This window comes from Sorex fumeus, unplaced genomic scaffold (genome assembly GCF_029834395.1).
Source record: "Sorex fumeus unplaced genomic scaffold, SorFum_2.1 ptg000047l, whole genome shotgun sequence".
Taxonomy (NCBI): Eukaryota; Metazoa; Chordata; class Mammalia; order Eulipotyphla; family Soricidae; genus Sorex; species Sorex fumeus.
In genome coordinates this window covers 33,992,641-34,020,248 of record NW_026606104.1, presented here as the reverse complement: position 1 = coordinate 34,020,248, position 27,608 = coordinate 33,992,641, and the positions used below count along the sequence as shown (strand labels likewise).

At 53.9% G+C, this 27,608-nt stretch overlaps 1 protein-coding gene across 1 annotated transcript; it reads left to right on the top strand.

The window, feature by feature from the left end:
• The first annotated feature begins 333 nt into the window (after positions 1-333).
• ZBTB17 (zinc finger and BTB domain containing 17) lies at positions 334-26,638 on the top strand. Its single transcript, XM_056123151.1, has 16 exons — positions 334-472; positions 2,713-2,799; positions 20,078-20,284; positions 21,146-21,334; positions 22,294-22,434; positions 22,625-22,744; positions 23,179-23,435; positions 23,522-23,664; positions 23,765-24,065; positions 24,568-24,655; positions 24,747-24,863; positions 24,964-25,084; positions 25,305-25,435; positions 25,766-25,975; positions 26,084-26,173; positions 26,255-26,638. The coding sequence occupies exons 3-16, from the start codon at positions 20,080-20,082 to the stop codon at positions 26,536-26,538; spliced, it is 2,397 nt and encodes a 798-aa protein (XP_055979126.1). The 5' UTR covers positions 334-472; positions 2,713-2,799; positions 20,078-20,079; the 3' UTR covers positions 26,539-26,638.
• The last annotated feature ends 970 nt before the right edge of the window (positions 26,639-27,608 follow it).

The window sequence follows — 27,608 nt, the reverse complement described above, 5'->3', positions numbered from 1 at the left end:
TGTAGGGCGTAGGGCAACGAGCGATTTTTTTCTTTCATCTATCCTTTCTGAGCCTTGGTTTTCCTCTTGTCCAAATGGGGTAGAACAATACTTTATTACGGTTGATAAGAGGATATAATGATCCGTAAAGCGGTTAACACAGTGCCTAGCATACTGTAAGCGCTGAACACGTGAAAGCTGTTACTGTTATATTTGGAACAGAAAACCAAGGAAGGGTTACAATGAGGACAATTCTAATTGCAGAGGCACTGTAATGTAGAACCCGTCGGTGGCTAGGCGCATGCGCCCGAGTGCGGTCGCGCAGCGAGCGCGGGCGTTGCGCATGCGCCGGAAGTTGCAGCCTGGAAGCCGGCGAGGTCGGTTCCGCCCGACTCTAATATGGCGGCGCCCTTTGTCTGCTCTGAAGTGCCGTCCCCGGCCTTCTCGCGGCCGTGATGCACCTCCTTCGGCGGTGGGGTCCGGGACATGGCAGGTGAGGGTCAGCAAGCACCCGTGGCTGGAGAAGTCCCGGGAGCCCGGCGGCGGTGGCGCAGGATGGAGCGTGGCGGGACGCCGGGGAAACGGTTGTGTGGGGGAGGGGAGCGAAGTGGAACGATGAGGGGACCCGGGCAGAGGGGTCCTGGCGGGCTGGAGGGCGTGGGCCAGCTGGACCAGGGGGCGCCGCCGAGCGGGCGGGCGGAGAGTCGGTGGGCTGACCCGCCCTCCCAGCGAGAGGGAGCACGAGTCACCTCCCAGGCGGGCTGACACCCCATCTGGTAGCATCTCCGCCCCCGCCGCCAGACTGTCACCTCCCCTTGACCCCGCGCGCCGCGGCGAGTGGGCGTTCTGCGACCTCCAGGTGGCCGAGGGTCTCCCTTTCCCCCCTCCTCGTCCCCCGGCTCCTCCTGTCCTCCGGCTTTTAGGGGCTGGACAGCGCGCTGGCCACTCAGGACCGGGGAAGCGAGGAAGGTGCAGGCGGCCGGACCCGTCACCGGCTAAGATTTCATTCATTCATTCTTGCACCTGCTTATTCCTGATGCTGGAGCGAACGATCCCGGCGGAGCGCGCCGGGCGCAAGGGCCGCCGGGCAGCCCGGGGTTCGATCCCGACCCTCAGCCCGCCAGCTTTGTCCCCGAGGCATATTCGTTCTCTCTGTCTCGGTTTCTTCCTGTGTAAACCAGAGATTAAAATACAAAGTCGCCTCCTGTAAGATAGTTACAAAGATAAAAGGAAGTTGAGGCGCGGGCAGGTTGGGGCGGGGGGGGGGGGGGGTCGGGGGGAGGGAGGGAATGTGCCGCGCAGAGCGATGACAGCGTGCAGCGTGCAGTTAGTGCTGTTAGTGCTGTGTACGTTTGTTGCTCTTATGTTTGGGCACCAGTTCCCATAGCTTGGGGACTGCGTGCAGGAGACTTCAGATAAAGGGGCAAAGGGACGGAAAGTCCAGATAGAGGAACCTCACACCCCGGGTTGGATGCAAAGAGACTTATTCTCCAAACCTGAGACCTAAAGGATGCTCTGGGGAGTGGAAGCAGGGAAGAAGGAGAATAGTCTCAGTGGAAAATGGAGTTTGTGAGCAAGTGCAGAGACCCGTGTTGTAATCTTTGAGTGAGGTTCTGTACCTGGAGACAGATCTGTGTGGAGAGAGGACAGGAAGCTGTGGAAGGGGACTTGTCAAGGTGGTGTAGGACTTTAAGAGCTACTAAAAGGAGAAGTCCAGGGGCTGGAGCAATAGCACAGTGCATAGGGCGTTTGCCTTGCACGCAGCTGACCTAGGTTCGATTCCCAGCATCCCATATGGTCCCCTGAGCACCACCAGGAGTGATTCCTGAGTGCAGAGCCAGGAGTACCCCTGTGAATCACCAGGTGAACCCCAAAAGCAAAAAAATAAAAAAAAGGAGAAGTCTAGTGAGAATCAGAGTACAGTAGAAAGCCCACTCTGCTGTCGTGAGGAATTTAGTAAAGGGGGTGTGCCTGGAAGCCTTTTAGGAGGCAGCTCTAATAATCCAGGTGAGAAAGGGCTTTGAGTTAGGTTTAGGCAGAGGGTTGGGAGCCTGTTTTAGGAATAGAAATGACACGTTAGGCCAGTTGTATAGATGAGGGAATTATGGGCAGGGAGGAGGGAGAATTGATCCCACCTATCTAATGTCGATACTGCTTTAACATGTTGAAAGTCAGTGTGCATGCATCACCTGCTAGTGGTGACCCAGCAGTGGATAACCTCAAGGCTTTGGGTTCATGGGAGGAGCTGTGCTCACTGTGGAGGAGCGCTGCAGAAATACTCGGGCCAAGCCTCAGGCCTTTCGTTTATCACCTATATTGTTCTGCCTATCACTGAACAGATGTTTCTAGTTTTTTGGGAGGCCACACCCAGCAGTGCTATGGGCTTACCCCTGGCTCTACACCCAGGGATCACTCCTGCAGGACTTGGGGGACCATATGGGGATGCTGGGGACCTTATTTGGGTCCACTCCATGCAAAACAAGTGCCTCACCTGCTGCATTATCACTCCGACCCTGAGCAGATGTTTCTGAGAGTGTTGGCTGAATTTAATCGTCTTTGTGTCTGGTTTGCCACAGGCCAGCAGTGGGCTTGTTTGACATGGATCGAACACTTATTCCATGCCAGGCTCTGCACTCAGTGCTCTGCATTTGTTTGCTGCATGACAGCTGTAGAATGCAGTTATCCTTCAGGTTCATTCTCACCACGTTTTCCACCTGGGTGTCTCTGATTCAGGTGATGAGCTGGAGGAGACGAGCCAAGCTGGAGTTGACGCAGATAAACTGTCAGAAGAGAGTAGCCCAGGCTGCCTGGAAATCTGAGGTATGTATAGAACCCTTGAGCAGAAAACAGACCCCGGGGTCAGTTTGTCCTTCTCTTCTCTTGGCTTACTCTGATTCAAACCATCCTTTGAAGATAGCCTTTTCATCAGAATTAAAGTTATGGCAAAATCCTAATTTGGCATTGTTGTACCAACAAAGACCAGAGTAGGTCCATCACTGTGCAGTAGTCAGAACTTGTTTTAATTAGGTGCATCCAAAATGTTTCAACAGGGGCTGGAGTGATAGCACAGCGGGTAGGGCGTTTGCCTTGCACGCGGCCAACCCGGGTTCGATTCCCAGCATCCCATATGGTCCCCTGAGCACCACCAGGAGTAATTCCTGAGTGCAGAGCCAGGAGTAACCCCTGTGCATTGCCGGGTGTGACCCCCCCCAAAAAAAAAGTTTTAACATTGTCAGCAGGAGTACAGCAGATAGGGTGCTTACCTTACATGTAGCTCTCATAGGTTTGATCCCTGGCACCCCATATAGTTCCTTGAGCCCCATCAGAAGTGATCCCTTGGGGTCAGAGAGGTAGTGCAGCGGGCAGGGCACTTGGCTTGCACACGGCAACCAGGTTTCGATTCCCAGCACCTCATATGGTCCCCTGAACCCACCAAGACTGATTCCTGAGAGCAGAGCCAGGAGTAACCCTTGAGAATCACTGAGTATGTTCCCCAAGCCAAAAAAACCAGAGCAATCCCCAGAATGTAGTGACTGAAACAGATAAAAGTTTATTCTTCATTCCAAGTAGGCCAGAACTCACTCTGGGCAACTCCGATCCATGAAGTTACATGGGAACAGAATTCCACTGATCGTGTGGTTCTGCTCACAACCAGGCTGCTGGAGCTCCCGCTATTGTACAGGCTGTCCTTCTTGTAGGAAGGGAAGGAGAGTGGGGAGCACGAGCCCGTTCCTTTTAAGGTTCTAATGTCTAAAGATACATATTTTGGGGCCACATGGTCCATGAGCAGAAGCATCTGGTGTACAACCAAAGAACAAATTATGGCTGTTTTCACTCTAGATGGAAAGTTGGCTGAGCCTGGCTGACTCTGGGGCCTGGGCCATTGCGAGGGGCCGTTCATTGCCTACGTGAGAGAGGTCTGGCTCTGTCTCCCCATGGCAGGATGCTCTGACTTCGGGCTGGCGTTTGTTGTCCAGGGAGTCCAAGCTTATTTATGCCACCTGCGTTTTCTCTGACCGACATATGGGATACACTGTGAGCTACTTGGAACCTGGAGACGAGGAAGATGGGGCCCTGGGAGCAGGGCGAGACTCCTCCCCAGCCAGGAGCCTGAGCCATATGGGTGATGCCAAAATAGCATTAGCAACCCCAGCAGCACCGCGGACAGCTGCTTCAAGCGCGTGGTGCACAAAGAGGAAGAGAATTGATCTGTGGAGAATCATGAGATCAAGGTTGATTGATTTGGGTTTGGGGCACAGGGCTTACTTCTGGCTCTGTGCTCAGGAATTACTCCTAGCAGTGTTTGGGGTATCATATGTGATTCTAGGGATGGATCTAGGGTTGGCTGTATGCAGGGCCAGTGCCCTTCTTGTGTACTATCACTCTGGCTCCAGATTATTTTCTTTGTTTATTTGGGGGCCACATCTGGGCAATGCTCAGGGCTGACTCCTGGCTTCACACTCAGAGATCACTCTGAGAGGGCTTGAGACCTGGGTCAGCAACATGCAAGGCAAGCCCCCTACCTGCTATAGTAAATTTCTGGCCTGTGGCTCAAGAATTTCTATTTTTTATTTATTTTTAGTGGTGTTGGGGTTGGTGGGTGTGACCCCCGCCTACTGGAATTCAAAGGATCTGGGTGGAGGATGCTCAGCTCCGATCCAAGTAGGCTTGGAGATCTCAGCCCCGGGTCCCGCTTGCCTTTGTTCCTCTGCCGGTACCTTCAGGTGTGCGGAGAGTGGTCTCAGTATGGTGGTGGCTGGTCCTGGAGGTCTTCGGCTGCCGGAGCCCTGGTCGGGGCGGGGAGAAAAGCTCAACCCGCTCCCCTCCAAGGGCCCCCGGTGAGGACAGCCAGGCACCTGCTCGAGGTGTTGGGGTGGGAACCTTGTGTCTCAGACACTCAAGGGAAACACTGGGCCACCTCTCCAGCTCTGAGAGGAAGATTCAGGGTGGAAATGGTTTGGATTAATAACTGGTGTCTTTAGGTGGAGTCAGTGTTTGTATCCCAGTTCCATGGCTGTGTTCTGAGGGCCCGTTTGTAACTCTGCCTCGATCTTCCTTATCTGTAAGGTGGGAATAAGAGTGTTTGACAGAATCATTTTGTGAATTATGTGAGGTCAGGCATAAAAGGGACAGTGTACTTGTTAGTTACTTCCTGTTGGAAAGCACAGGATGCTTTGGAAACAGTTAGAATTGCTGTTGAAGGAAACAGAGAACGGGGGCTTGTGCAGTGACTCAACAGGCAGGCGCACATGCTCTGCACTGAGGCTTGAGCCTCAGCCCAACAGAGTCCCCTGAGCACTACAGCAACAACTGTGGAGCACAGCTGCAAGTGAGTAGCCCCTGAACACCACCAGGTATGGCCCCCAAACAAAGAAAAGGAACCTTCTCCTGTGTGAATGGAAGTTTCCTGTCTTGCCTTGAGTCAGGAGTTACCCCCATTGTACAGACAGATCAAGAGTGTGGTGCCTCCCAAGCTGTTCTCAGGAAGTGGTCAGTTTGGGGCTGGAGCAGTAGTAGAGCAGGTAGGGCTCTTGCCTTGCTGAGGGGCTGTTCATTGCCTGGGTTTGATCCCTGGCATATATGGTCCCCTGAACCCTGCCAGGAGTGATCCCTGAGCCCAGAGATGGGAGTGAATCCCGAGCACCTCCAGATGTGATCCCAAAACAAAACAAACAAAAACAAAAACAAAAGCAAAGTGCCCACCTTGTGAATTGTTGGGATAAATCCAGAAAGTTTGAATGCGGGATTATTTGAGCAGGGTAGGAAGGAGGAAGCAGGTGGGTCCCGGCTGCTTCTTTAATCCCTTTAAACCCAAGTGCTTCTGGGAACCCTTGTCAAATCCCCTCTTCCCCTAGCCGAGTTTGGAGCTGTGTTTGGAGCTGTTCGCTCTGTGATTCGTAGCATCTGCTCAGTGAGTGCCTTCTCCCTTCATAACCGTAAGTTTCCTTGTTGGGCTCCCCATTAGACCTGCTGCATTTGACATGTAGGGACTGGCTCCATGTGGCATTCCTCCTGGACTGGCTCCATGTGGCGTTCCTCCTGGCTAGCCAGTTTGCTGGTTTGAGGCTGGTGCAGGCTGCCCAGCTGCCGGCTCTCTGCAGAGTCAGTCTTAAGGGACTGAAGAGGAACTGGCATTTGGACTGACGGGCACTGCTGTGTGGTACCGGGTTGGCGTACGCTTGACTGAGGAGAGGAAGCCTGAAGATTTCCTCCCCACAGGTTAGGACTCGGGCTGAGCTTGATGATGTGAGTTTAAGTCAAGATAGTTTCTCTGACTGCCTTTTAGAAAAAAGGCAATTCTCCCAGGAGGCAGCCCTGCCATTTGGCCTAGTCATCCTTTGCTGTAGGAGGGCTGTCCTCTAGGCTGTCCTCTACACTTTAGGCTTTTTAGGCATGCCCCTCTAAATGCCAGTAGCATCCATCTACTGAAACAGAAGTTTTTCCAGATAGTGCCAAATATCCAGTGCAAAACCAGCCCCAGCAGTGAACCCTGAAGTCTGAGCAGCATTTTGTTGTTGTTGTGGGGCCCCAGCTGACAATGCTCAATGCTTCTGGGTTTGTGCTCACGGGTCACTCCTGGTGGGGGTGGGGAACCAAATGGGAAGCCAGGGATCAAACCCAGGTCAACTGTATGCAAGGAAAGGGCCCTGTCTACTGTACTACTGCCCTGGCTCCTAGAGCAGCCTTCCTAACCTTTCCATCCCTGTGGATTGGGGAAATAGGAGAACTCTTCATGAGCTAGTTTATGTAAAATATCTAGCCTCTGTAGTGCTCGAATCATCTACTCACTACAGGGATGGGGAGCAGGAGCGATTTTTGGTGGAGAACCAGGAAATTTCCATAGACTGCATGCTGGCAGTCTGCCAAACAGAGATTAAAGTAAAGGACTGTTGAGTCCTGGTTAGAAGCATGAACCTCTGGGGGACCAGAGCAATAGTACAGTGGGTAGGGTGCTTGCCTTGCATTCAGCTGACCTGGGTTCAAATTCCCGGCAGCCCATATGGTACCCTGAACTCTACCAGGGTTGATTCCTTAGTACAAGCCAGGCGTAAGCTCTGAGCACTGCCAGGTATGCCTCCCAAACTGAACCAAAACAAAACAGAAATCTTCCAAAAATCCCCAGCATGAACTTCTAAAAATTCTGTAGCCATTCTGGGCTCATGCTGTTTTTTTCCATTTGGGTAGAGTGGGGGAACCTCTAAGCCTGTTTGCTCAGTTGTAAAATGGGGATCATAAGGACCTCACACAGAGCACTCTGGGGGTGGGGGGTAATTAAGAAGTCATTGCAGGTATTGTGTCTACTTCATAATTGGTGGCCAGTGTTGCTGTGTATTAGAAGGGAATGGGGCAATTGGGAGGAGCAAGAAAGAGAAGAAGAAATGTCTGGTCTCGGAATCCATGCCGAGGTATGCAAATCAGAAAGTTCCTGCCACCCCCTCCTCCCCCCCCCGTTCCCCTCCGGGATAACCGAAGAAGGTCTGTGTGGCCTTACAGAGTATTCTGTGTGTGTATCTGCACAGAGAGAGTTTTGGGGATTGGAATTGGGACTGGGTTTAGGCCACACCTGGCTGTGCTCAGGATTCACTCTTGGTGGTGCTCAGGGGACCATCTAAGGTGTTGGGGATCAATCCAAGGTTGGCGACATGCAAGACAAGTGCCCTAATCGCTGTACGATCTGGCCTGAGATCTTTCGTATATGGGCCACACTCAGTGGTGCTCAGAACCAGGGTTTACTCCTGGTTCTTCACCCAGGGATCACTCCTGGCAGGGCTCAGAGTACCATATAGGGTGCTGGGGATTGAATCCGTGTTGGCCTATGTGCAAGGCAAGCACCCTGCTTGCCGTACTATCTTTCTGGCCCCGTGAGAGACCCGCTTTTGAAGAGCCAAATGACTTAAGTCATTGCTGCACCGAGTCTCCTTCTTCTAAGGCAGAACTGGCAGCTTCTGTGGGTGGAGTTTCAACAGCTTAGCAGTTGGACCATGTGACCTGCTCTCTACCACCCTGCTGTTTCCCAGGGGATGGTGCCTCCTCTGGTGACACAGAGGTACCCAAGTCGGGTGCTGGCAGGGTGGTGCACATTGCAATAGGGAGGACCCCGACCTTATAGAAAACTAAGTCTGTCCATCCCCCCCTACACATACACACACACACACACACACACACACACACACACACACCCCTCCTCCCCCCAAAACATCCTGTGCCCAAGGCATATTGTCATGGAGCTTACACTCTACTTTGCTAGTTACAATTTTTTTTTTTTGCTTTTGATTTTGTTTGGGGGCCACACCTGGCTGTACTCAGGGTTCACTCTTGGCTCACTGCACAGGAGTCACTCTCTGGAGGTGCTCAAGGGGACCATATGGGATGCCAGTGATTGAACCCAGGCTGGCTGCGTGCAAGTCACGTACTGTGTCTCCAGCTGAAAACTACTCACAATTTTTCAATGACTGAAATAACAGCGGTGAGAGAATTAGCAGTTCAGCGCTGAGTGATTTCAGCCTCCAAGAGGCGAGTGCCAAGTGTGCCTGCACTCAGCTCTCCCGGGTCTTGGTAACCAAACAGTCTCTCAGCCACATCTGACGGCCACAGAGAGAACCAGGATGTGGACTTGGATTTAAACTTGCTCCTAATGAGTTGGAAAGAGACGCTTCCTAAGGCACAAGCCTCCAGGGATGGAGGCGAAGGGCAGCATGGCCAGGAACGTGTGTGGTTCATACGGAGGTTCTGAGGTGACATGGGCAGGGGGCCAGAAAGCAGCCTGCTGGGTTCATGATGGTGGGTCTTAGTTCTGGCAGGAGGATCTGTTCTCTCCACTTCTCTTGTGCCATCTCTGCTGCTGGGGCTAGCAAGTCTAAGGAGTGGCTTTCTGCTGCCAGTGGGAAGGAGGGGGTGGTCTCCAGAGCTGGGAAGCTGGATGGAAGTCTGGTTTATTTCTAAGTGCTGCCTGGCTATCCAAGGGAATGCTTAGAAACATTGTTGAAGGGTAGAGGGAACATTGTTTCATTTTGTAAACAGTTAAAGATGGAGTAGATACAAAAGAGTTTGTAGAAGTATAAGGATACAAAGTAGCAGCCATGTTATTTCATGTTATCTATTTACAAAAAAAGAAAAAATGTTACTATTTCTTTAAAGTAGATACCACCCCACCCCTTGCGGTCTGGGTCTAACTCCAGGGAAGGGCTGAGTTGTGCTTTTTCTCATCCTCTCGCCTTTATTTGTAGTTGTACAGGTATTGTTAAACTGTATTATTTAATTTTGCATTGGGGGGCAGGGGTGTGGGTTGAGCTACACGGTGGTGCTCAAGGTTTACTCCTGGCTCTGTGCTCAGGGATCTCTCCTGATGGTGCTCAGGGGACCATGTAAGGTGCCCATGATAGAACTGGGGTCAGCAGCATTGAAGTGCCTTTGTCCTGTACTATCTGACCCCTGATTTTGCGTATTTTGGAACTTAGTGTGATCCTATTATTTTTGGAATGACTTGCGTCTTTTGATGAACGTGTGTTCTTGAGATTAATATATGGTCCACATTGTTGTATTTCATCTTCACTGATGAGTGCTGTGCATTGTTGTATTTCTCTGTTCTTTCTGCTGTCGGTGGGCCATTGGCTTGTTTCCAGGATTTGCTCCAGCTGAGCTGCTGTGACTGTCCACAGGCCTCTGCACAGCCTGGGTTGTTGGGGAGCACCGGGAGAGGCACCGGGTCACAGGGTGTGTATCCCCCTTGTCTGACCAGTTAACCGAGTTGTTTCCAGAGTGGATTTCCCAATCTGAGTTTCAGCCATAGTTCTGTTTGCTGCATATCCTCCCAGAAACAGTATTAACAGTATTAGCAGTCCTCTTCTCCCACCCCCTACCCCCCCAAAACTAGGGCGTTCAAAGATACTTCTTGTGGTTTTGGTTTGCATTTCTTGATTTTTACTGAGTTGAGTAACTTTTGGATTTGAGTAACTGATGATTGATCATTAGGATACTGGCTTTTTTGAAACAGCTGTTTAAATCTGCTTATATTTCTATTGAATTGTATTTTTATGTTTATTTGGTGTAGTGGGGGAGAGCTGTGCTCAGGGATGACTCTTGGTGGTGCCCAGGAGTTCCTTTGCTGGGAGTGTCAAACCTGGCTTGGCCATATGCAAGATAAGCACCTTATCTCCATTTAGGCTTTTCTTTTCTTTTTTTGGAGGGTGTGGGGGAGGATGGCCTCATAATGTAAGGCATGTGCTCTACCACTGAGGTACTTTACCAGCCAACTAGCCAACTTTTTGTTTGCTTGCTTGTTTTCTTTTGATGTTGGGGTGTTGGGTCACACCTGGCAGTGCTCAGAGCCTATTCTTGGCTCTTTGCTCAGTGCTTGGGGGACCACATGTATGGGATGTCAGGATTGAACCAGGGTGGCTGCCTGCCAGGCAAACAGTTTATGTCTTAAACCCTATATTATCTAACTGGCTATCTGGCTCCTGGTGTGTGTGTGTGTGTGTGTGTGTGTGTGTGTGTGTGTGTGTGTGTGTGTGTATTTTGTTTTTGTTTGGGGTCCATACCTGGTGATGCTCAGGGTTTACTCCCAGTTCTACTCTCCGCACTCCTGGTGGGTACCACGTGGGGCAGCAGGGATCACACCCAGGTTGGCAAGGTATGCACCCTACCACTGTACTATCTCTCCAGCACCTTCATGTTTTAATATTAATCCTTTATCAGTTTATCACATGTTAACTATCTACGTATAGTTTGTGGGTTTTTTTTTTCACTCTAGGTGTTTTAGTCATTTGTTTGGGGGGTGGGCAACACCTGGCTGTGCTTAGGGCTTACTCCTGGCTCTGTGCTCAGGGCTCAGCCATTCCTGTCTGGGCTCGGGGATGGTAGGGGGTACCAGGGATCCAGTCTGGGTCAGGAACATCCAAGGTGAGTGAACTGTCTCTCTGGCGCTAGGGGTTTTACAGATTCTTTTTTTCCCTTTAATTTGCACTTAGGCATCACGAGTTACACTATTTTTAATAGTAGTGTCCCAGGCATACAGGCATACAGTGTCCCAACACCTTGCAACACCACCATATTGGGAGCCCCTTCCAACTGGCACACTTATTTCTATAAACCAACTCCCAGGGTCTGTTACCACTGACCATTTGTTACTCCTTTATTAATTTCTCTTTTTAGGATGGTGGGTGGTGATGGGCTATGCTCAGAGATCACTCCTGACTCTGTACTCAGGAGACTATTGTCAGGCAAGAGCCTTAACCCCTATACTGTCAGACCTGTGTTGTTTTTTGTTTGTTGGGGTTTTTTTTTTTTTTGACCACACCCACAGGTGCTCAGGCTCACTCCTAGCTCTGCCCTCAAGAATCACTCCAGGTGGTACTTCGGGATTGAACCCAGGTCAGCCACATGCAAGGCAAATGCCCCTCCCCTCCCCTCGCCCCCCACCTGCTGTCCTATCTCTCCAGGCCTCCTAGTCCCGGCTTTGATTCTTGATCTTAACGAGTGTCACGAGACAGCTAACATTTCCTTTGAAAGTGTCATGCTCTGTTTTTGTCCACGAAAGCCTCACTGCACCCCGAGAATCCTTTAGGAAGAAGGGGTTCTTGCTGCAGAGTCAGCGCCTCTGTGTTGTGTCTGGCCACTGTTGTGGGCACTTGAGGATTGCAGTGCACGGGACTCTTTCCTGGACTGTTTTTTTTTTTCCGGTTGAAACTCTGTCTCTGATGGAGGTTACAGATGAGCTTTTTTACATCTTTTTTTTTTTTTTTTGAAGACAGGGCAGGGACTGGAGCATTGGTAATTATCTGCTTCGTACAGGAGAGAAATCAGGCACTGAACTCCAAGTGCTCTTGCCAGAGATACTTAGTTTGGATTTGCCTGGATGCCAAAGCTGGGGTTGTAACTGGGTTTGGGGCGCTGGGGGTGCCCTCTGCAGCCCCTCACACGGTTATGTGCTGTGTCCTCAAGGAGAGGCTTAGCTTTGTCCTGGTGCAGGAGTCCAGCCAGGTCTGGAAGAGGCTGCGCCAGGGGCCCGGCAATATATCCCTGCAGTAATTCTCACAGAATTTTCCCGAGTGATACTTTCTTCATGCAAATGACTTTCTCTCCATTTCCCCAAAGAACAATATTGTTGTTATTATGTCATCCTCCCATCCCCAATCGAGATTTTAGTCAGGAGGTCTTGTAGAAAACGTCTTAAAGATTTTGTGATATAAAGAAACAAAGGGGCCAGAGTGATAGCAAAGTGGAGAAGGCATTTGCCTTGCAAGCAGCGGACCCCAGGTTTGATCCCTGACATCCCATATGGCCCTTTTAGCACTGCCAGGAGTGATTCCTGAGTGCAGGGCCAGGAGTAACCCCTGAGCATCACCAGGTGTGACCCCCCACCAAAAAATAGAAAGGAGCAAGCTCTAACTTAGTGCATAGTTCTCTTCCTTCTTTCAGCCCCCCTCCCCTTTTTTTCTTTCTCCAATTTGGTTTCTTAATAGATAATATTTGCAGAGGGTAAAAATATAATGCAGAAAGACTGGTCAGTGAGAATTGGAGCTGGTTTCCACCCCTGCTCCTGTGAGGGATCCCCATGGCCAGTCCCTTGCGTGCTCTCAGGGGTGTCTGGTAAGGTCATTGTCTTTGGAATGTGAATATGACAGTATGTCCCAGCGGGCTCTGTGGTTTTGCACACGCAGCATCGCCCCACCTCCCTAGGAAGGACCAGTTTTGTGAAGGGACTTTGAACTATCCTAAGAAAAGGTGCTTAAAACTTGCAAGGGGCCTGGGACTGAGCAGTAGTATAGCGGGTTGGGTGTTTGCCTTGAACATTGGCCAGCCCAGATCTGATCCCCGGTGCCCCATATGGTCCTCCAAGCTCACCAGGAGTCATCCTGAGCACAGAGCCAGAAGTAACCCCTGAACATTGCCAAGTGAGGCCCTCAAAAAAAAAACTTTGAAAAGGGGGGGGGGGCAGGAAGGGAGCCCAAGGGACTGAGCACGTGCTTTGCAGGCAGGGGGTCTGGGTTTGATCCCCAGCAAAGCCAGGAGTGACTCCCACGCACAGAGCTGGGAACAGTCCCTGAGCATTGCCAGATGTGTGTCTCCCCCACCCCCAACCCACTCAAAACAAAACATTTTAAGAGGTCAGGGATGCAGCTCCATGGAGGAGCCATGCCTCTCACGATCCTTTTTCCTGTGTCTGTTTCCTAATGCGGCAGCTGAAGAATTGGAGCGAGGACATAGTAGCTGTAGGTCGTATCACACTGCAGAATTTCTTTATATTGTGGCAGTTTCTCATTCATGTATATAGAATTGCTCTTAAAACATAGATGCTGTTGTGGTACATAGAAGGAAATTCTTAGTTCATATTGACTTTTCTGTGTATTATGTTCTTGGTTTGCAAGCCCTCAAAGTAAAATAAACATTTTTTTTTCCACGAGTTTCAGGATATTTTGGCTTTCAGTTGGTACAACTTTAAAAAGTTAGAAAGCACCATTCTGCACCCCCAGGCTGGTTTGTGCCGTTTGAGAGCCCTAGAGGAGGTGTTGCAAGCAGCTGTCAGGGAGAAGGGAGGAATAGGCCCCTCCACACCACACACACTCACACACATACACACACAACTGGTAGGGGAGACACACAAGGCAAGCATGGGTCTAATTCTAGGCTGTGTGCTCGTTGCTCAGGAAGCTTTTAGGGGCGGGATGACAGGTGCAGAGAGTGATCAGACTGAAAGTTTCGTTTGTTCTCATTCTTTCGGTAACAAGGCCCTTTGTCCTGAGTCAAGCTTCAAGGGCTAATCAACCTTCAGAGCTAGTTCTAACAAAATAGATTCTAAACTGGAGTTGCAATTTTTTTGGGGGGGTGTCACACCCGGTGATGTTCAGGTGTTACTCCTGGCTGTGCTCTGTGGTGTTCAGGGGATGCCAGGGATCAAATCGGCTGCGTGCAAGGCAAATGTCCTACCTGCTGTACTAGCTCTCCAGCCCCTGGTGTTGCAATTTAAAATTTTTAGATATTCTTAGATTTTCCTCCCTGCACCTCCCCCCAAAAAATCAGTGTTATTTAAAAAATAATATAAACCTCAGCAAATCAAATTTGTTGTGTCTTGACTGGTAGGAATATGTAGATGTGGTAGTAATTTTTAAGGTGGAGGGTACTATTCACAAGTGCAAGAATACTGCAAATAGTTTGTTTTGTTTTGGGGGATGCACTCAGTGCTGCTCAGGATTTACTCCTGACTCTGTGCTCAGGGATCACTCCTGGCAATGCTTGGATGACCATATGTGGGGTGTGCGTGGGGGGGGGGGGGCGGGGAGGGTGTCAAACCCAGGTCAGCTGTGTGCTTGGCAAGCGCATTCCCTGCTGTACTATCTCTCCAGTCTCCAGAACACTGCAGGTAGCTTCAGAATACAGGGAGGGTGGAGTCAGGGTTTAGATTTAGCAAAGCAAAATCCTGAACGAGGTCATTGACTTGAAATGTGTGTGAAATGGGGCTGGAGAGATAGTACCACAGATAGTGCACATGCTTTACATGCAGCTGAGTTTGATCACTGGCATCTCATACGGTTCCCCCAAGCCCCACCAGGAGTGATCTCAGCACAGAACCAGGAGGAAGGTCTGAGCACCGCCTGGGCATGGCAGAATCCCCCCACCCCTCAAAAAATTAAATAAAATAGTGTGTGAAATGTAAGCCTAATATAAGAAATGTTTACTCAGTGGGAGAAGGCAGCGGAGAGCTGTTTGATTGTTTTTTTGCTTCTCTGTGTGACATAGTTCTGAGGGCTGGGAGTGGGCCAGTGGCTTTCATCTCCACAGGGCTGGCCCGGTGTGGACTCTTCATCACCTTGGTCTGGGTTTGGAGAGCTGAGCTGTACACCGGAGCCACCTGTATTTCTAGAAAATCAGGAACCCAGAGTAACTGGGAGCATTCTTCTCACTTGTTCTTGGGCACCCCATTTGTTCAATCCTGGATAGCACATGGCCATGCCCTGTCCAGGCCCGAAGCTGGGCCCAGCGTGACTGGGAGCCAGGGCCTGTTGCATGTCAGGATCAGGATCTCCTTTGCAGCAGGCAAGTCTGTCCTGGCATAATGGCTTCTGGCCATGGGGCAGTTAGGACAACCTGCCTGCTGGTCAGTGCTTGCTTAATGACCCTGGTCTGTTTCCTGTGTGACAGGGGCCCATTTGACTGTGAGATGGAACTGTGCATGGCCTGTGGACCCACTTAGGCCTCAGGACAGGTGCTCCAGGGTACCCTGGGGGTTTGGCACAGCCTTGGTTCCATATAAAGTGCTCTCCTAGCTGAGAAAACCACCCTGAGTGGTTCTTACCCGGAGCCCGTCCTCTCTCTCTCCTTTCTCTGTCTCTGTCTCTCTGCATCCCTCCTCTCTCTCCACTTGGGGTCCCAGGCTTTGCCAGGTTCCATTTCAAAGCAATGGGCCATGATTATAGCTTCTAAATCAGGTCAAGCCACTGAGTAGTTGTTGAGTGCCCCCTCCCGCCCCCCCCCCCCCCCCCCCCCCGGCACTGAGCACAGAGGGGCTTGTTGAAACCTTCTGCTACAATCTACATTTGCTCACAACAGTTTGTCGGGCACTCCCCAGCCTAATGCACCCTGTGCCCCACGAGGAAGGCAGTCCCACTCATCCCCACTGATAGAGACTGCCCACCTGCTCCTCTGGGAGGTGTGGAAACTGGGGTCTGGCCCATGACTGTCGTTCGGGTCTGAACCTCTTCACCAGTCCCTGTGTCTTGTTCTGTGTGTAGGGCCACAACTGGTGATGCTCGAGATTGACTCTTGGCTCTGTGCTCAAGGATCAGTCCTGGCAGGTTCTGGGGACCCTGTGGGGTACTGGAGATCTAAACTGGGTCAACAGCATGCAAGGCAAGTGCCCTCCCCACTGTGCACTCTCTTGGGGCCCAACCAACAATCTTAGAGGCTGCAGTGTGAAACTTGGTACCCAGAGCAATCAGGTTTCCTAACACTAAGGCTTGGGCTGGGACTGTGAGGCTTGGCATATTGAACAGACACACAGATGCCCTCTTCTTGTCTGGGGGGAGACCTGGGATTCCAGTCAGCTGGATAGGGCCGTGTGAAGTTCATGAACCTTGACTGTGTCAGCAGTGCCTGGGTGTTTGGGAACAGAAGGACAGATGGGTTGAGTTTTCTGAGCCCCTCCCCTTCCTTGCCAGACCCCACTCTCATAAGCCTGGGCCGCTTTTGCAGCTGTTCTGGATACCCCAGGTCATGGGACAACCCCCCTGATAGAGCCTCCAGGAGCAGGGCTGGAAACTGCCCTCTCTTCACAAATGCTGAGAGTAGTGTAGCACCCATCTCGCTATGTTCTTCAAATCTTTGTTCAGTTTTGAAAAATCTCAGCAGTATAGGAAGTGTGCACTTTTAAGTGTCACTTAAAAAATGCTTTCTGCCTTATTTTATTTATAGTAAAATAAGTTATAATTTATTTTAACAATATAATTTTGTATTACTGGTGGTGCTCAGGGGTGACTCCTGGCATTGCTGGAGGGACCGAATGTGGTGCTGGGGATTGAACCCAGGGTTAGCTGCAGACAAAGCACATTCAGGTGTCTTAACCTCTGTACTATCTCCCCACCTCCAAATTTAAATGACAATCTAGGCCTGCCCGAACTAGCAAATAGAGGACTCCTGGTATCTCAGAAGATCCCAGCTGGCCTCTCCCTGCTTTCCGAAGTTGTTTTGGTGAATCATTCTCTTTTTATGGTTTTCCCCTCTGGGTTAGTTATCTCTCTGTGCCAACAAACCACCTGAGTCCAGTACATGAGACCAGTTGTTTTCAACCTTTTTTCCAACTGTAGACACTTACGGCTTGGTTTCCTTCCTGTGTGCGCCCCCTCCCCCCCCACGCACACACCCACCCTATCAGCCTCCTAATCTTGAGTTGAGCTGTGACTCCCCCCCCCCCACACACCCCGTGTATGTGATTGCTCACTTGTGTCCCCATAGAATGCACGGGGTTGGGGGTGGGGGAGTCCCAGGGAGCCACATAAAATACCAACCTAGACCAGCAGCAGTTTCTTATTTCCCTTTTCTTTTGGTTTTGGGGCCACAACTGGCTGTAAGATAGCATAGATGGCTGGAGAACTCTTACTTAACCCTCCCTGCCCCCCCCCCCCATGGGGCTGGGCACGGGGCAGAGCAGAAGGGGATTGGGCCTCACCTGATGTGCTCAGTGCTTACTCCTGGCAGGACTCAGGGGTCCATATGGGATGCTGGGGATTCAACCTGGTCAGCCATGTGCAAGGAAAGCCCCCTACACTCTCTTGCTCTCCCTCTCCGATCCTGAGCATTTTTTACGGGGACTGCTGACTGCAGCACTTGGGGAGCAGCAGCCCCCCCCCTTGTTTCCTGTGCACCACAGGGGGTCCAGGCAGGGGCCTCTGGTCACTGGCTCCCTGGTCCCCGCAAAACCCAGATCCAGTGGGTTTTCTGCCACTGAAGACCACAGACAGTGACGGGGCGCTGTCATGCTCTAGCCCAGCTCCTCAGAAGGAAGGAGCTCCTGGCGGTTTCCCCACAGCTCCTGGGGGAGAGAAGCCTGTTTGATCTTTCCAAATGGGCAGCAGCTGGTGGACTAGAGGCTTTTGCTGTGAGGCAGCCTGGGGGCCCCTGAACTCCACCTAGGCCTATTAGCTTTCCTGTGGGGGTCATCTCTTTCAGCGCTGGATGGACCCCCTTCCTGCTCCCACCCCTGGGAGGCTGATCCCAGGATCAGCTTCTTTAAACTTAAGAGGTGCTTATCTGGGTCTGGCTGACATTTTTCTTTTTCCCTTTCTTTGAGTTCCTCTTTTTCTCCCCTTCTCTTCCTCCTTTTCTCCCTTCCTACTTTTTGCCGGACGGACTGGCAGTGGAGGCTGCCTCAGGAACCCTCAGGGCCTGGTCTTCTCCTGCTGACCCTCCCTCCGTGTGTGTCACGCTGGGCTAGCTCTGGGCAGTCTCTCCAGGGCAAGACTCTGGTCATTAGTGTTGGGTGGAAGCAAAGCACAGAGCCGCCGTCCTGGGGGCAAGAGGGAAGGACAGGCTCTCCCCACTCTCCCAGGGACTTCCCCCGCCTTCTCCCTAAGGCCTCTAAAATAAGAGCAAGTCAGGTTCTGCCCCATCTCCCCTGAGGAGCGCCCTGGCCTGGAGGAGGTGCCTGGCCTGGGGCTGTTCCCTGGGAGCTGCCAGCATGTGTGGCTTGTGGCTTTTCCTGTGGGGTCCCCTGGAGCCAGCAGCAACTCCCCTCCCCACTGCCCCACCCACCCCCCCAGCCAGGCAGCTTTTTCATGTTTATCTTTCCCACAGGCCTAGTAGTGCTCCAGCTGGACAATTCTGCTCCGAGCAGGCTGCAGCCAAGGCCTGACCTGAGAGACCTCAGTTTGGGGGTGGGGGGTGGGGTGGAGAGGCATCACCTGGTGCTTGCTGAGTCCATGAGATGCTGCTGCTCGGATATGGGGTTGGCACCTGGCAAGGCTGAGGAAGGGGAGCCCCCTGCCAGGAGGGAAGGGTTGGACTGACTGGAAAGTTCTGAGGCTGGTTGAGGAGTCTGACTTGTGGGACCTGCGGTCCCTCCCTATCCGCACCAGGCTAGGGACTCCAGTCAGAGTTTGGAGCGCAGGAACTGTAAGTAAGGCCCGGTCACCACAGACAGGCGCCAGGGCGGGCTTCCTGCCCTTCCCCGCTCACACTTTGAAGAGCTCTGACCAGACACTAATGAGCATAACAGAGTCCAAGCTGCAGGGCTGGTTGGGAAGGAAGGACAGCCTGGGTGCTGGCGGGTGGGGTGGGATCCTGAGCACCAGAGGACTGGACTGGCCCCGCCCCGCCCCCAGTGAGTCTCTGACCTCTGGAAAGTTTCTGGTCACTCTGGGCTGGGGTGGGGTAGGGGGCCTGTGTTCTCCTGAGGCTCAGTAGGAGAGGGTGTGGCCTTCGAGGCAGTGCAGCACCCACACAGCCATACATGGTCGCCTCCTCAGCGGAGCCTTGTGGGGTGACTCATCCCCAAGAGGCTGATGTAACTGGGGAGCGGCCTGAGCCGTTCTGGGCAGACTCAGGCCTCGGGGAAGAGGTCTGGAGGAACAGAAAGAAAAATGGCCCCCTGTCACCTGCTGGGCCCGGGCTGGAGGGGCATGGAGCGGTGTCACCCGCCCCCAGGAGAGGGGACACTTTTATTTTGGAACAGGATCTTTCATCCAGGCAGGCTGAAAATTGAGCTGAGGCTGACGCTTGATGCCGGCTGGGGGCCGGGGGGGGGGGGGGGGGGGGGGGAAGGGGGGAGGGGAAGAGCTGTTCTAGGGGCGTCCTTTGTCAGGGCCTGTGTTTCCTTATGAGCCAGCCCCAGGCTGTGGCATTTTTCTGCCCTTGGCATGAGACAGTATGGCGTAGCACATTAGATGCAGCCTTTCCCAGAGACTGTTGCCTGGGGTGGGAGAGGATTCTTCAGGGCTGAGGTTTCTGGAAGTAGAAGCCCCCCCCACCCACCCCCCGCACCCCGCACTCAATATGTAGTTTCTCGAGCCTGACAAAGTGGGGTATCCACAGCCTGCTCCACCAGCATCGAAGGAGCTTTCACAGAACCCCAAGGGTGAGGCTGGGGAGCGTTGATTCCTAACATAGCTAGGCTATAACATCAACCTTCCAAAACACTTATTTCACCATTGAAAAATCAGAACAAAAAAAGAAAGGTCTTCATAAAGCCAGATGCTTCTAATTGTCTTTTAATTCTAAAATTTTTGTCATGCATTTTGTGAAAATAAAACAAAAACCAAACCAAACCCAATAACAAAACTCCCTAAGCTAACCTGTTTTCTGTATTTGAAATTGCTGATAGTTATCAGTGATATTTATATTTGTGCTTTGAACTTCTGGGATTCCCTGAAAGGCCCAAAGGTGACCGTTCTGTGTTCTGCAGTGCTTTGTGACTCTTGACATTTCCTGGCAAGTAAGCCTCGGCCCCTCCACACCCCTGGTGGTCTAGTTTGTAGCAGGTGCTTGTAGTTCTTTCCCCTTTTGTGGACTTGTGTGACTCTTCCCACCTCTCTGCATTTCTCACCTGGAATTTGGGGGCTAGAGCGTCCCTTCTCTGCCTAACACAAGGTCCCTGGGCTTTCCCCAGCGATGGATTTCCCCCAGCACAGTCAGCATGTCTTGGAGCAGCTGAATCAGCAACGGCAGCTGGGGCTTTTGTGCGACTGCACTTTTGTGGTGGATGGTGTGGATTTTAAGGCCCATAAAGCAGTTTTGGCAGCCTGCAGCGAGTACTTCAAGATGCTCTTCGTGGACCAGAAGGACGTGGTGCACTTGGACATCAGTAACGCGGCAGGTACCCTGTTGGGTCTAGGGCCCAGCTTGCTGAGGACCGGAAGCTGTGGCTGGTCCTCCCGACACAGTCCCTGCCCTCCTGCAAGCAGCCCCTTCACACTGGGGAGTGCCAGGCCCCGCACACAGGAATCAGGCCGTGAGTGCGTGGGTATGAAGTTCCTGCCACATGTGGCACCTCTTCTGACTGGGATAAACAAGCTGAGCAGAGGGAGCAGAGACCAGATGGGCTCTGAGCCCATGACTCCTTTCACTGCTCAGTCCACCCTGCGCCGCCTCCTCCGGTGCTCGCTTTAGTGAGGCTGGTGTGAATGGGGCTGGGGAGGCATCAGGAAGGAACTGCTTCTAGATGCGGACTCCCAAGCCAGAACGGTGTGGCATGCCCAGAGGCCAGGCAGGTAGTCCCCCATTTCACAGATATGGAAACAGAGACCCAAAGATCAGGTGACTGGCCTGTTGGTCAGCTCGAGTTGGTGGCCGAGCCCTGAGAGCCAGCGCTGACATACTCTGGTTGGAGTGTGCAGGGGACAGGTGGTCACACCCTCTGTCCACTGTTGGGGCGAGCTTTCACAGTCCCATCCTTCGTGAGACTTGCACTGTCCACCCTGCACACATTCACAGCCTCTGGCCTCCACGAAGGGTGGGTGTCCACCCCTATTTTGGAGACTGTTGTCTCTGCTCTGAATCTTCAGTGCCCTGTCTTTCCCTCCCCAAAAGGACCAGAGGGGTGGGGGTGGGGGTGGACACGGTAGTCTGACACTCGTTTTTCATGAATTGTTAGATCCTTCTGGTGTGCGGGGCAGCTGGGCAGGTTTTGATGCGGGCGTTGAAGTGGATTCGTGACAGTGGTGTGTGTCCTTGGCAGGCCTGGGGCAGGTGCTGGAGTTTATGTACACGGCCAAGCTGAGCCTGAGCCCTGAGAATGTGGATGATGTGCTGGCCGTGGCCAGCTTCCTGCAGATGCAGGACATCATCACAGCCTGTCATGCCCTCAAGTCACTTGCCGAGTCGGCCACCAGCCCTGACAGGAACCCCGAGGTCCTGGCCACGGAAGGTAAGCTGATCGGCAGGCAGCTCCTGAGCACAGGGCTTCTGGTGGGGGCTGTGCCTCTCGGGGTTAACTGCTCTGGCTCAGTTTCCACATCTGGTCTTGCTTGTGATGCGAGGTGCTGCATCTACCACAGTTAATTCTCAGGCAGGCCACTGGAGGGCCCTTCTGCCCGTCTGTTTCTTTTCTGCCTTTATGCTCTGCTGCCAAGGAGAACCGGGAAGCCTTGCCCGGTTAAAGCTGAGCCTGAACCCTGAGAATGTGGATGATTCCCGGTTCAAGGCCTTGAGCTTGGGGTTTACTGCTCCTGCATCTTGTGTGCCCTTCCACTCTCCTGACCACCTTGGGAAGGCTTGCTGCTGCCCGGGCAGGTGCGATTTCTTGTGGAACCTTTCCAGGGAGTGGCACTTGACCCCTGAGAGCTGAATGCTGAGCTGGGCAATGTTCCACTCCCCCCAATAGCTCTGTGTGACTTTAGTTTTCTGGGGCCCAGCATGGTGTGGATTGTTTGCCTGCATGGCGTTTGGTGAACAAAGAAACCAACAAGCCACTCCAAGTGGCAGTACAGATCCCCTGACCCCCATGGGGGAATGATGTATATGCGCGCGTGCACATGCAAACACACGCCCTTGGGTGAATGATGTACACACACATATACACATGCACTCACACACAACCTTAGGGGAATGATGTACAAATGTGCGCACGCGCACACACACCCCTTTGGGGGAGTATTGTACTATTGTACACACACACACACACACACACACACACACACGGGTGCTACTAGGGAGAGCTTTCTGTTCTATTGGGTCAATTTTCAAGGAGCTGCTGAGTGATTTTTTTTTTAAAGAGGGCAATAGGCCTGAATAAATTTGGAAACCTGTGAGCAAGCTGGATCCCTATGGAGGAAGGAACCTGGGTGCTTGATGGCAAACAGCGTGTCTGTCCGGGTCTGTCTCCAGGGGCGGACAGGAGAGCTAAAGAGGAGAAGACGGCGGTCACCACAGTGAGCGAGCTGGAGCCCGCCAGCAGCAGGGCCCCTCACGGCCCAGGCAGGGAGCCCAAGGAGGAAAGAGGCGGCCAGGCAGAGAGCGCAGCCAGTGGTGAGTGAGGGTGCAGAGGGGTTGCAGGGAGTACCCAGGTGACCCAGAATCATCTGTTTAGTTCTTGATCTCTGTTCCAACCTGTGCAGGGTTGTGCTGATCCAGCCCAAGGCCTGGCTTCCACCAGGGCCTGTGGCCCCTGGACAGAGTGTCCTCATTCAGTTTCTGCTATCCCCACTCCCCAACCCAGGTGCGGAGCCAACAGAGAAGGCCGATGCCCCCCGGGAGCCCCAACCTGTGGAGCTCAAGCCCGACCCCACGAGTAGCATGGCTGCTGCTGAAGCCGCCTTGTCTGAGAGCTCGGAGCAAGGTACTATGTCCGCACTCCCGACTGGGGCCCGGCCCCCTGCCCGCCAGGCCCTTCTGCTCCAGGGCCGCCCTCCTGCTTCAGCTTTTCTCCTCTGCTTCCGGCTGTGTCCCGGGCATGCTGCTGATCAGCCCAGACGCTGTCTGGGGACCAGGGGTGGGACTCCTGTGTGCAGGGCTGACAGCCAGGACATGGCCTGGGGTTTTGCCTGCCTCTGGGCTGTCCTTTCATATATGTATTTTTTACTCTGACTTTTGGGCCTTACCTAGCAGTGCTCAGGGGACTGTATGGGGTGCTGGAAATCGAAACTTGGGTCAGCAACGTGCAAGGCAAATGCTCGACGTGCTGTCCTGTCACTCCGGCCCAATGGCTGTCTCCTTGGAGCCCCTTCTTGCCCTCCCTGCCCGTCCATGTCAGCGCTGCCCTTCTCATCGCAGAGATGGAGGTGGAGCCCGCCAGAAAAGGAGAAGAGGAGCGTGAGGAGGAGGAAGAGGAGGAGGAGGGTGCCCCACCTGCTATGGTCAAGGAAGAGGGGCTGCAGCTGGAGAAGGGAGAGGCCCCTGAGGAGAGTGAGGAGTCAGCGAGCACAGACTCAGGGCAGGAGCTGGGCGCAGAGGCCCGGGGCCTGCGCTCGGGCACCTATGGCGACCGGACCGAGTCCAAGGCCTATGGCTCGGTCATCCATAAGTGTGAGGTGCGGCCGCAGGGTGTGTCCTCCCACAGCCCGCCCCCGCCTCGGGCCCGGCCCTGCACCCTCCCCTCACTGCTTCCCTCCCGCAGGACTGCGGCAAGGAGTTCACGCACACGGGGAACTTCAAGCGGCACATCCGTATCCACACGGGTGAGAAACCCTTCTCCTGCCGCGAGTGCAGCAAGGCCTTCTCCGACCCCGCGGCCTGCAAGGCCCACGAGAAGACCCATAGGTACGAGCCTCCCCCGGGCCCCCCACCGGCCCCCTCCCGCCGGGTCCCGACCGTCTGGGAGCCCCACGACCCCGCCTCGGCCCTGTGCCTTTGATTGCAGCCCACTGAAGCCATACAGCTGCGAGGAGTGCGGCAAGAGCTACCGGCTCATCAGCCTGCTGAACCTGCACAAGAAGCGGCACTCAGGCGAGGCGCGCTACCGCTGCGAGGACTGCGGCAAGCTCTTCACCACCTCAGGCAACCTCAAGCGGCACCAGCTGGTGCACAGCGGCGAGAAGCCCTACCAGTGCGACTACTGCGGCCGTTCCTTCTCCGACCCCACCTCCAAGATGCGCCACCTGGAGACCCACGACACCGACAAGGAGCACAAGTGCCCTCACTGTGACAAGAAGTTCAATCAGGTGTGGGGACCGCGGGGCGGGGCATCCCCCACCCCCCGGATGGGCCTCTGGGGAGAGGACAGGGGGCCTCCCTGAGCCAGGGTTTTGAGCTCCTCCTGGAGGAGACTGGGAAGGCAGGCTGTGGCAGAAGAGACTTTGGGAAGAACAGGGTTTCTCTCACGGAGCATCCTAGACCATTCCAGGGGCCTTGAGGGGAGGGGCTGCTGAGGGGTTCCCTGAGGCCAGTTCTGTAGGGTGACCCTCTTGATGACTACCACCCCCGCCCCCTCCTTAAATCTAGGCACAAGGGGCGATAGCACAGCGGGTAGGGCGTTTGCCTTGCATGCGGCTGACCCGGGTTCAATTCCCAGCATCCCATATGGTCCCCCGAGCACTGCCAGGAGTAATTCCTGAGTGCAGCGTCAGGAGGAACCCCTGTGCACCACCGGGTGTGACCCAAAAAGCAAAAAAAAAAAAAAAATAATAATAATAATAAAAAAATAAAAATAAAATCCGGGCACAGGTGGGGAACCTCAAGGCCCACCTGAAGATCCACATCGCAGATGGGCCCCTCAAGTGTCGTGAGTGTGGGAAGCAGTTCACCACCTCAGGTAGGTCCAGGGCACCCGGGCTGCCTGCTTGCCCTCAGCTCCGCAGCCACCGTCTGGTCCCCGGTGCCAGGCCTCCCTCGTCTCGCTGCAGGGAACCTGAAGCGGCACCTCCGGATCCACAGCGGGGAGAAGCCTTACGTGTGCATCCACTGCCAGCGGCAGTTTGCAGACCCTGGCGCCCTGCAGCGGCATGTCCGGATCCACACAGGTGGGTGAGCATAGCCAGAATTGAGGGGAGATAGCCAGATACTGCCGGGAGGGGCCTGGGCGAAGCGGGCACCCACACCTTCTCCTGCCTCTGTCCCCAGGCGAGAAGCCCTGCCAGTGCGTGATGTGCGGCAAGGCCTTCACCCAGGCCAGCTCCCTCATCGCCCACGTCCGTCAGCACACCGGGGAGAAGCCCTACGTCTGTGAGCGCTGCGGCAAGAGGTCCTGCCCCGCTGCCAGCCACCCCCGCCTGGCGCACAGGGGTCCTGGGGTGCCCTGGGGGATAGAAGACCCACCTGGGACTCGGGGAACAACTGAGCAGCCTGGGGTCCCCAAGAGTCCTTTCTAATCCAGAAGCTGATGCAGGAGTTCCCCCGCCCAGCTTCCCTGACCCGCAGGTGGGAACACTTCGCGGTGAGCCGCTTCCTTTCCGCCCCTACAGATTTGTCCAGTCCAGCCAGTTGGCCAATCACATTCGCCACCACGACAACATCCGGCCCCACAAGTGCAGCGTGTGCAGTAAGGCCTTCGTCAACGTCGGGGACCTCTCCAAGCACATCATCATCCATACTGGTGAGCACAGGTGCCCACCTTCCAGCCCTGTCCCAACCTCTGCTCTAGGGGGCAAGGTGGTAGGAAGGGAGGGACCCCCAGATCCAGCCTTGGATACTGGCATTTGCTGCAGGTGGCCTTGAAGGCACTGAGTTCAAAGGAGGACCCCATTTTCTTAGGCATTCCGGAAGGTGCAGAGACCACTCGAGTCTTCTGTGCAGCTCTGGTGGCCGCCCCAGAGCACTTCCTACTGTAAATAAGAAGGTTGCTGGGGAAGCTGGAGGCCACTGAGGTGCTCCCCCCTCCCCCACTCCCCCCAATGGCAGGAGAGAACCTTGCCTCCCCCCCCAGGAGAGAAGCCTTACCTGTGTGACAAGTGTGGTCGAGGCTTCAACCGAGTGGACAACTTGCGTTCTCACGTGAAGACTGTGCACCAGGGCAAGGCGGGCATCAAAATCCTGGAGCCAGAAGAGGGTGGTGAGGTCAGTGTGGTCACTGTCGATGACATGGTCACACTGGCCACTGAGGCACTGGCAGCAACAGCCGTCACTCAGCTCACAGGTGCGGGCCGTGGGCAACAGGGAAGGATGGTCCGGGACAGACCACCTCTGGGATGGCACCAAGGAGGCAGGTGCCTCTAGCCTTAGGTCCTGCTGATTCTGCCCACAGTGGTACCAGTGGGGGCCGCAGTGACTGCCGACGAGACAGAAGTGCTTAAAGCTGAGATCAGCAAAGCTGTGAAGCAAGTACAGGAAGAAGGTGAGAGGGGCCGGCTAGGGTGTGCAAGCTGGTGGACCCCAGGCATCCCTTCAGTCCTGACCATAGCCCCACCTCCCACAGACCCCAACACTCATATCCTCTATGCCTGTGACTCCTGTGGGGACAAGTTCCTGGATGCCAACAGTCTGGCGCAGCACGTGCGAATCCACACGGCCCAGGCACTGGTCATGTTCCAGACGGACGCAGACTTCTATCAGCAGTATGGGCCAGGCAGCACATGGCCAGCTGGGCAGGTGCTGCAGGCTGGGGAACTGGTCTTCCGCCCTCGGGACGGGGCTGATGGGCAGCCGGCTCTGGCAGAGATGCCCCCCAGCGCCCCTGAATGTCCACCGCCTGCTGAGTGAGCAGGTATCCCTCCTCCTGCTTATTTAAGGATGGATGGCACCCTGTAACTGAGAGGGGTGGCCCCATCCTCTAGAGAGAATAAATTTGATTATTTTCTAATGCTGCCTTCAGCTCCCTAGGGGGTGGGGTGGGGAGCTGGTAACCTGGGCTGATACTGCAGAAGGGCTGCTCCACAGGAAACCAGCTGGCAGAGACCTGCTGCTTTCTTGGGAAAGCCAGGCTGTCCCTGCTACAGACTGGGACAGTAACTGTACCACCTGCCTGAGTGGTGGCCGCACACTCGGGGCTCAAGAGAATGCAGCCTCACCTGTCCTGTCATTCCAGTCTCCTCTTTGCAGGCTTCGTACCTATGCAGCTTTAGGGCTCGAACGCCTTGCTACACCTTGGAGCAGAGATGTCACCCTGCTCTCTCTCTCTGCCTGGGGTTTCAATAAGCTGGACCAGTAAGCACTGGCCACAAATGTTTGCCAGAATCCAGAGCCCAATCAGAGCCTGTCTTCCAGAGCAGCAGAGTAGGCAGACCAGCAGGCCACTGGCACAGTCCCATTGTGCTCGGGAAGCAGGAAGGCTCCGCACTCACTCACTCCATAGTAATCCCAGCCCAAGGATTAAGACCGAGCCAGAGCTGTCATTTGGAAACATGTATTTGCACTGAATTAGTGCGGTCTCTGCCAGCAGACCAGGAGTCTGGAGGGATGGAACAAACAATTAGCAGCTTTGATGGAGAGACGGGAAGCAGGGGTTGGAAGGATACACAGCATTACAGAAACTACAAGCAGCTCCTTTCCCCCTGTGGGTAGGGAGACAGATGCTATTTCCCACACAGCTTGCCCCTGGTAGCCATAATCCTTGATGCCGAGATAATGCCATCTTCTCCCTCTCAAAGGAGAAACATATTGCAAGTGAGACTACCAGCTGTGGTCCCCAGGTGCCCATCTCCCCCCACTGTGCCCCACCCCACTCATAGTGGGTCCTGCTGCAGGAGGAAATCAGGAGCACCAGGCCAGTCTGCTACTGCAAGGCCAGCTGGTGCCTCAGCCAGAGGAAGAGGAAGGGGTAAGAGACAACA

Excerpts from the sequence above, each read along its gene's own strand:
- ZBTB17 (XM_056123151.1), top strand. The coding sequence starts at position 20,080 with ATGGATTTCCCCCAGCACAGTCAGCATGTCTTGGAGCAGCTGAATCAG. Across the intron at positions 25,085-25,304 it reads TGTGAGCGCTGCGGCAAGAG|ATTTGTCCAGTCCAGCCAGT; the intron begins GTCCTGCCCCGC and ends CCGCCCCTACAG. Across the intron at positions 25,436-25,765 it reads GCACATCATCATCCATACTG|GAGAGAAGCCTTACCTGTGT; the intron begins GTGAGCACAGGT and ends CTCCCCCCCCAG.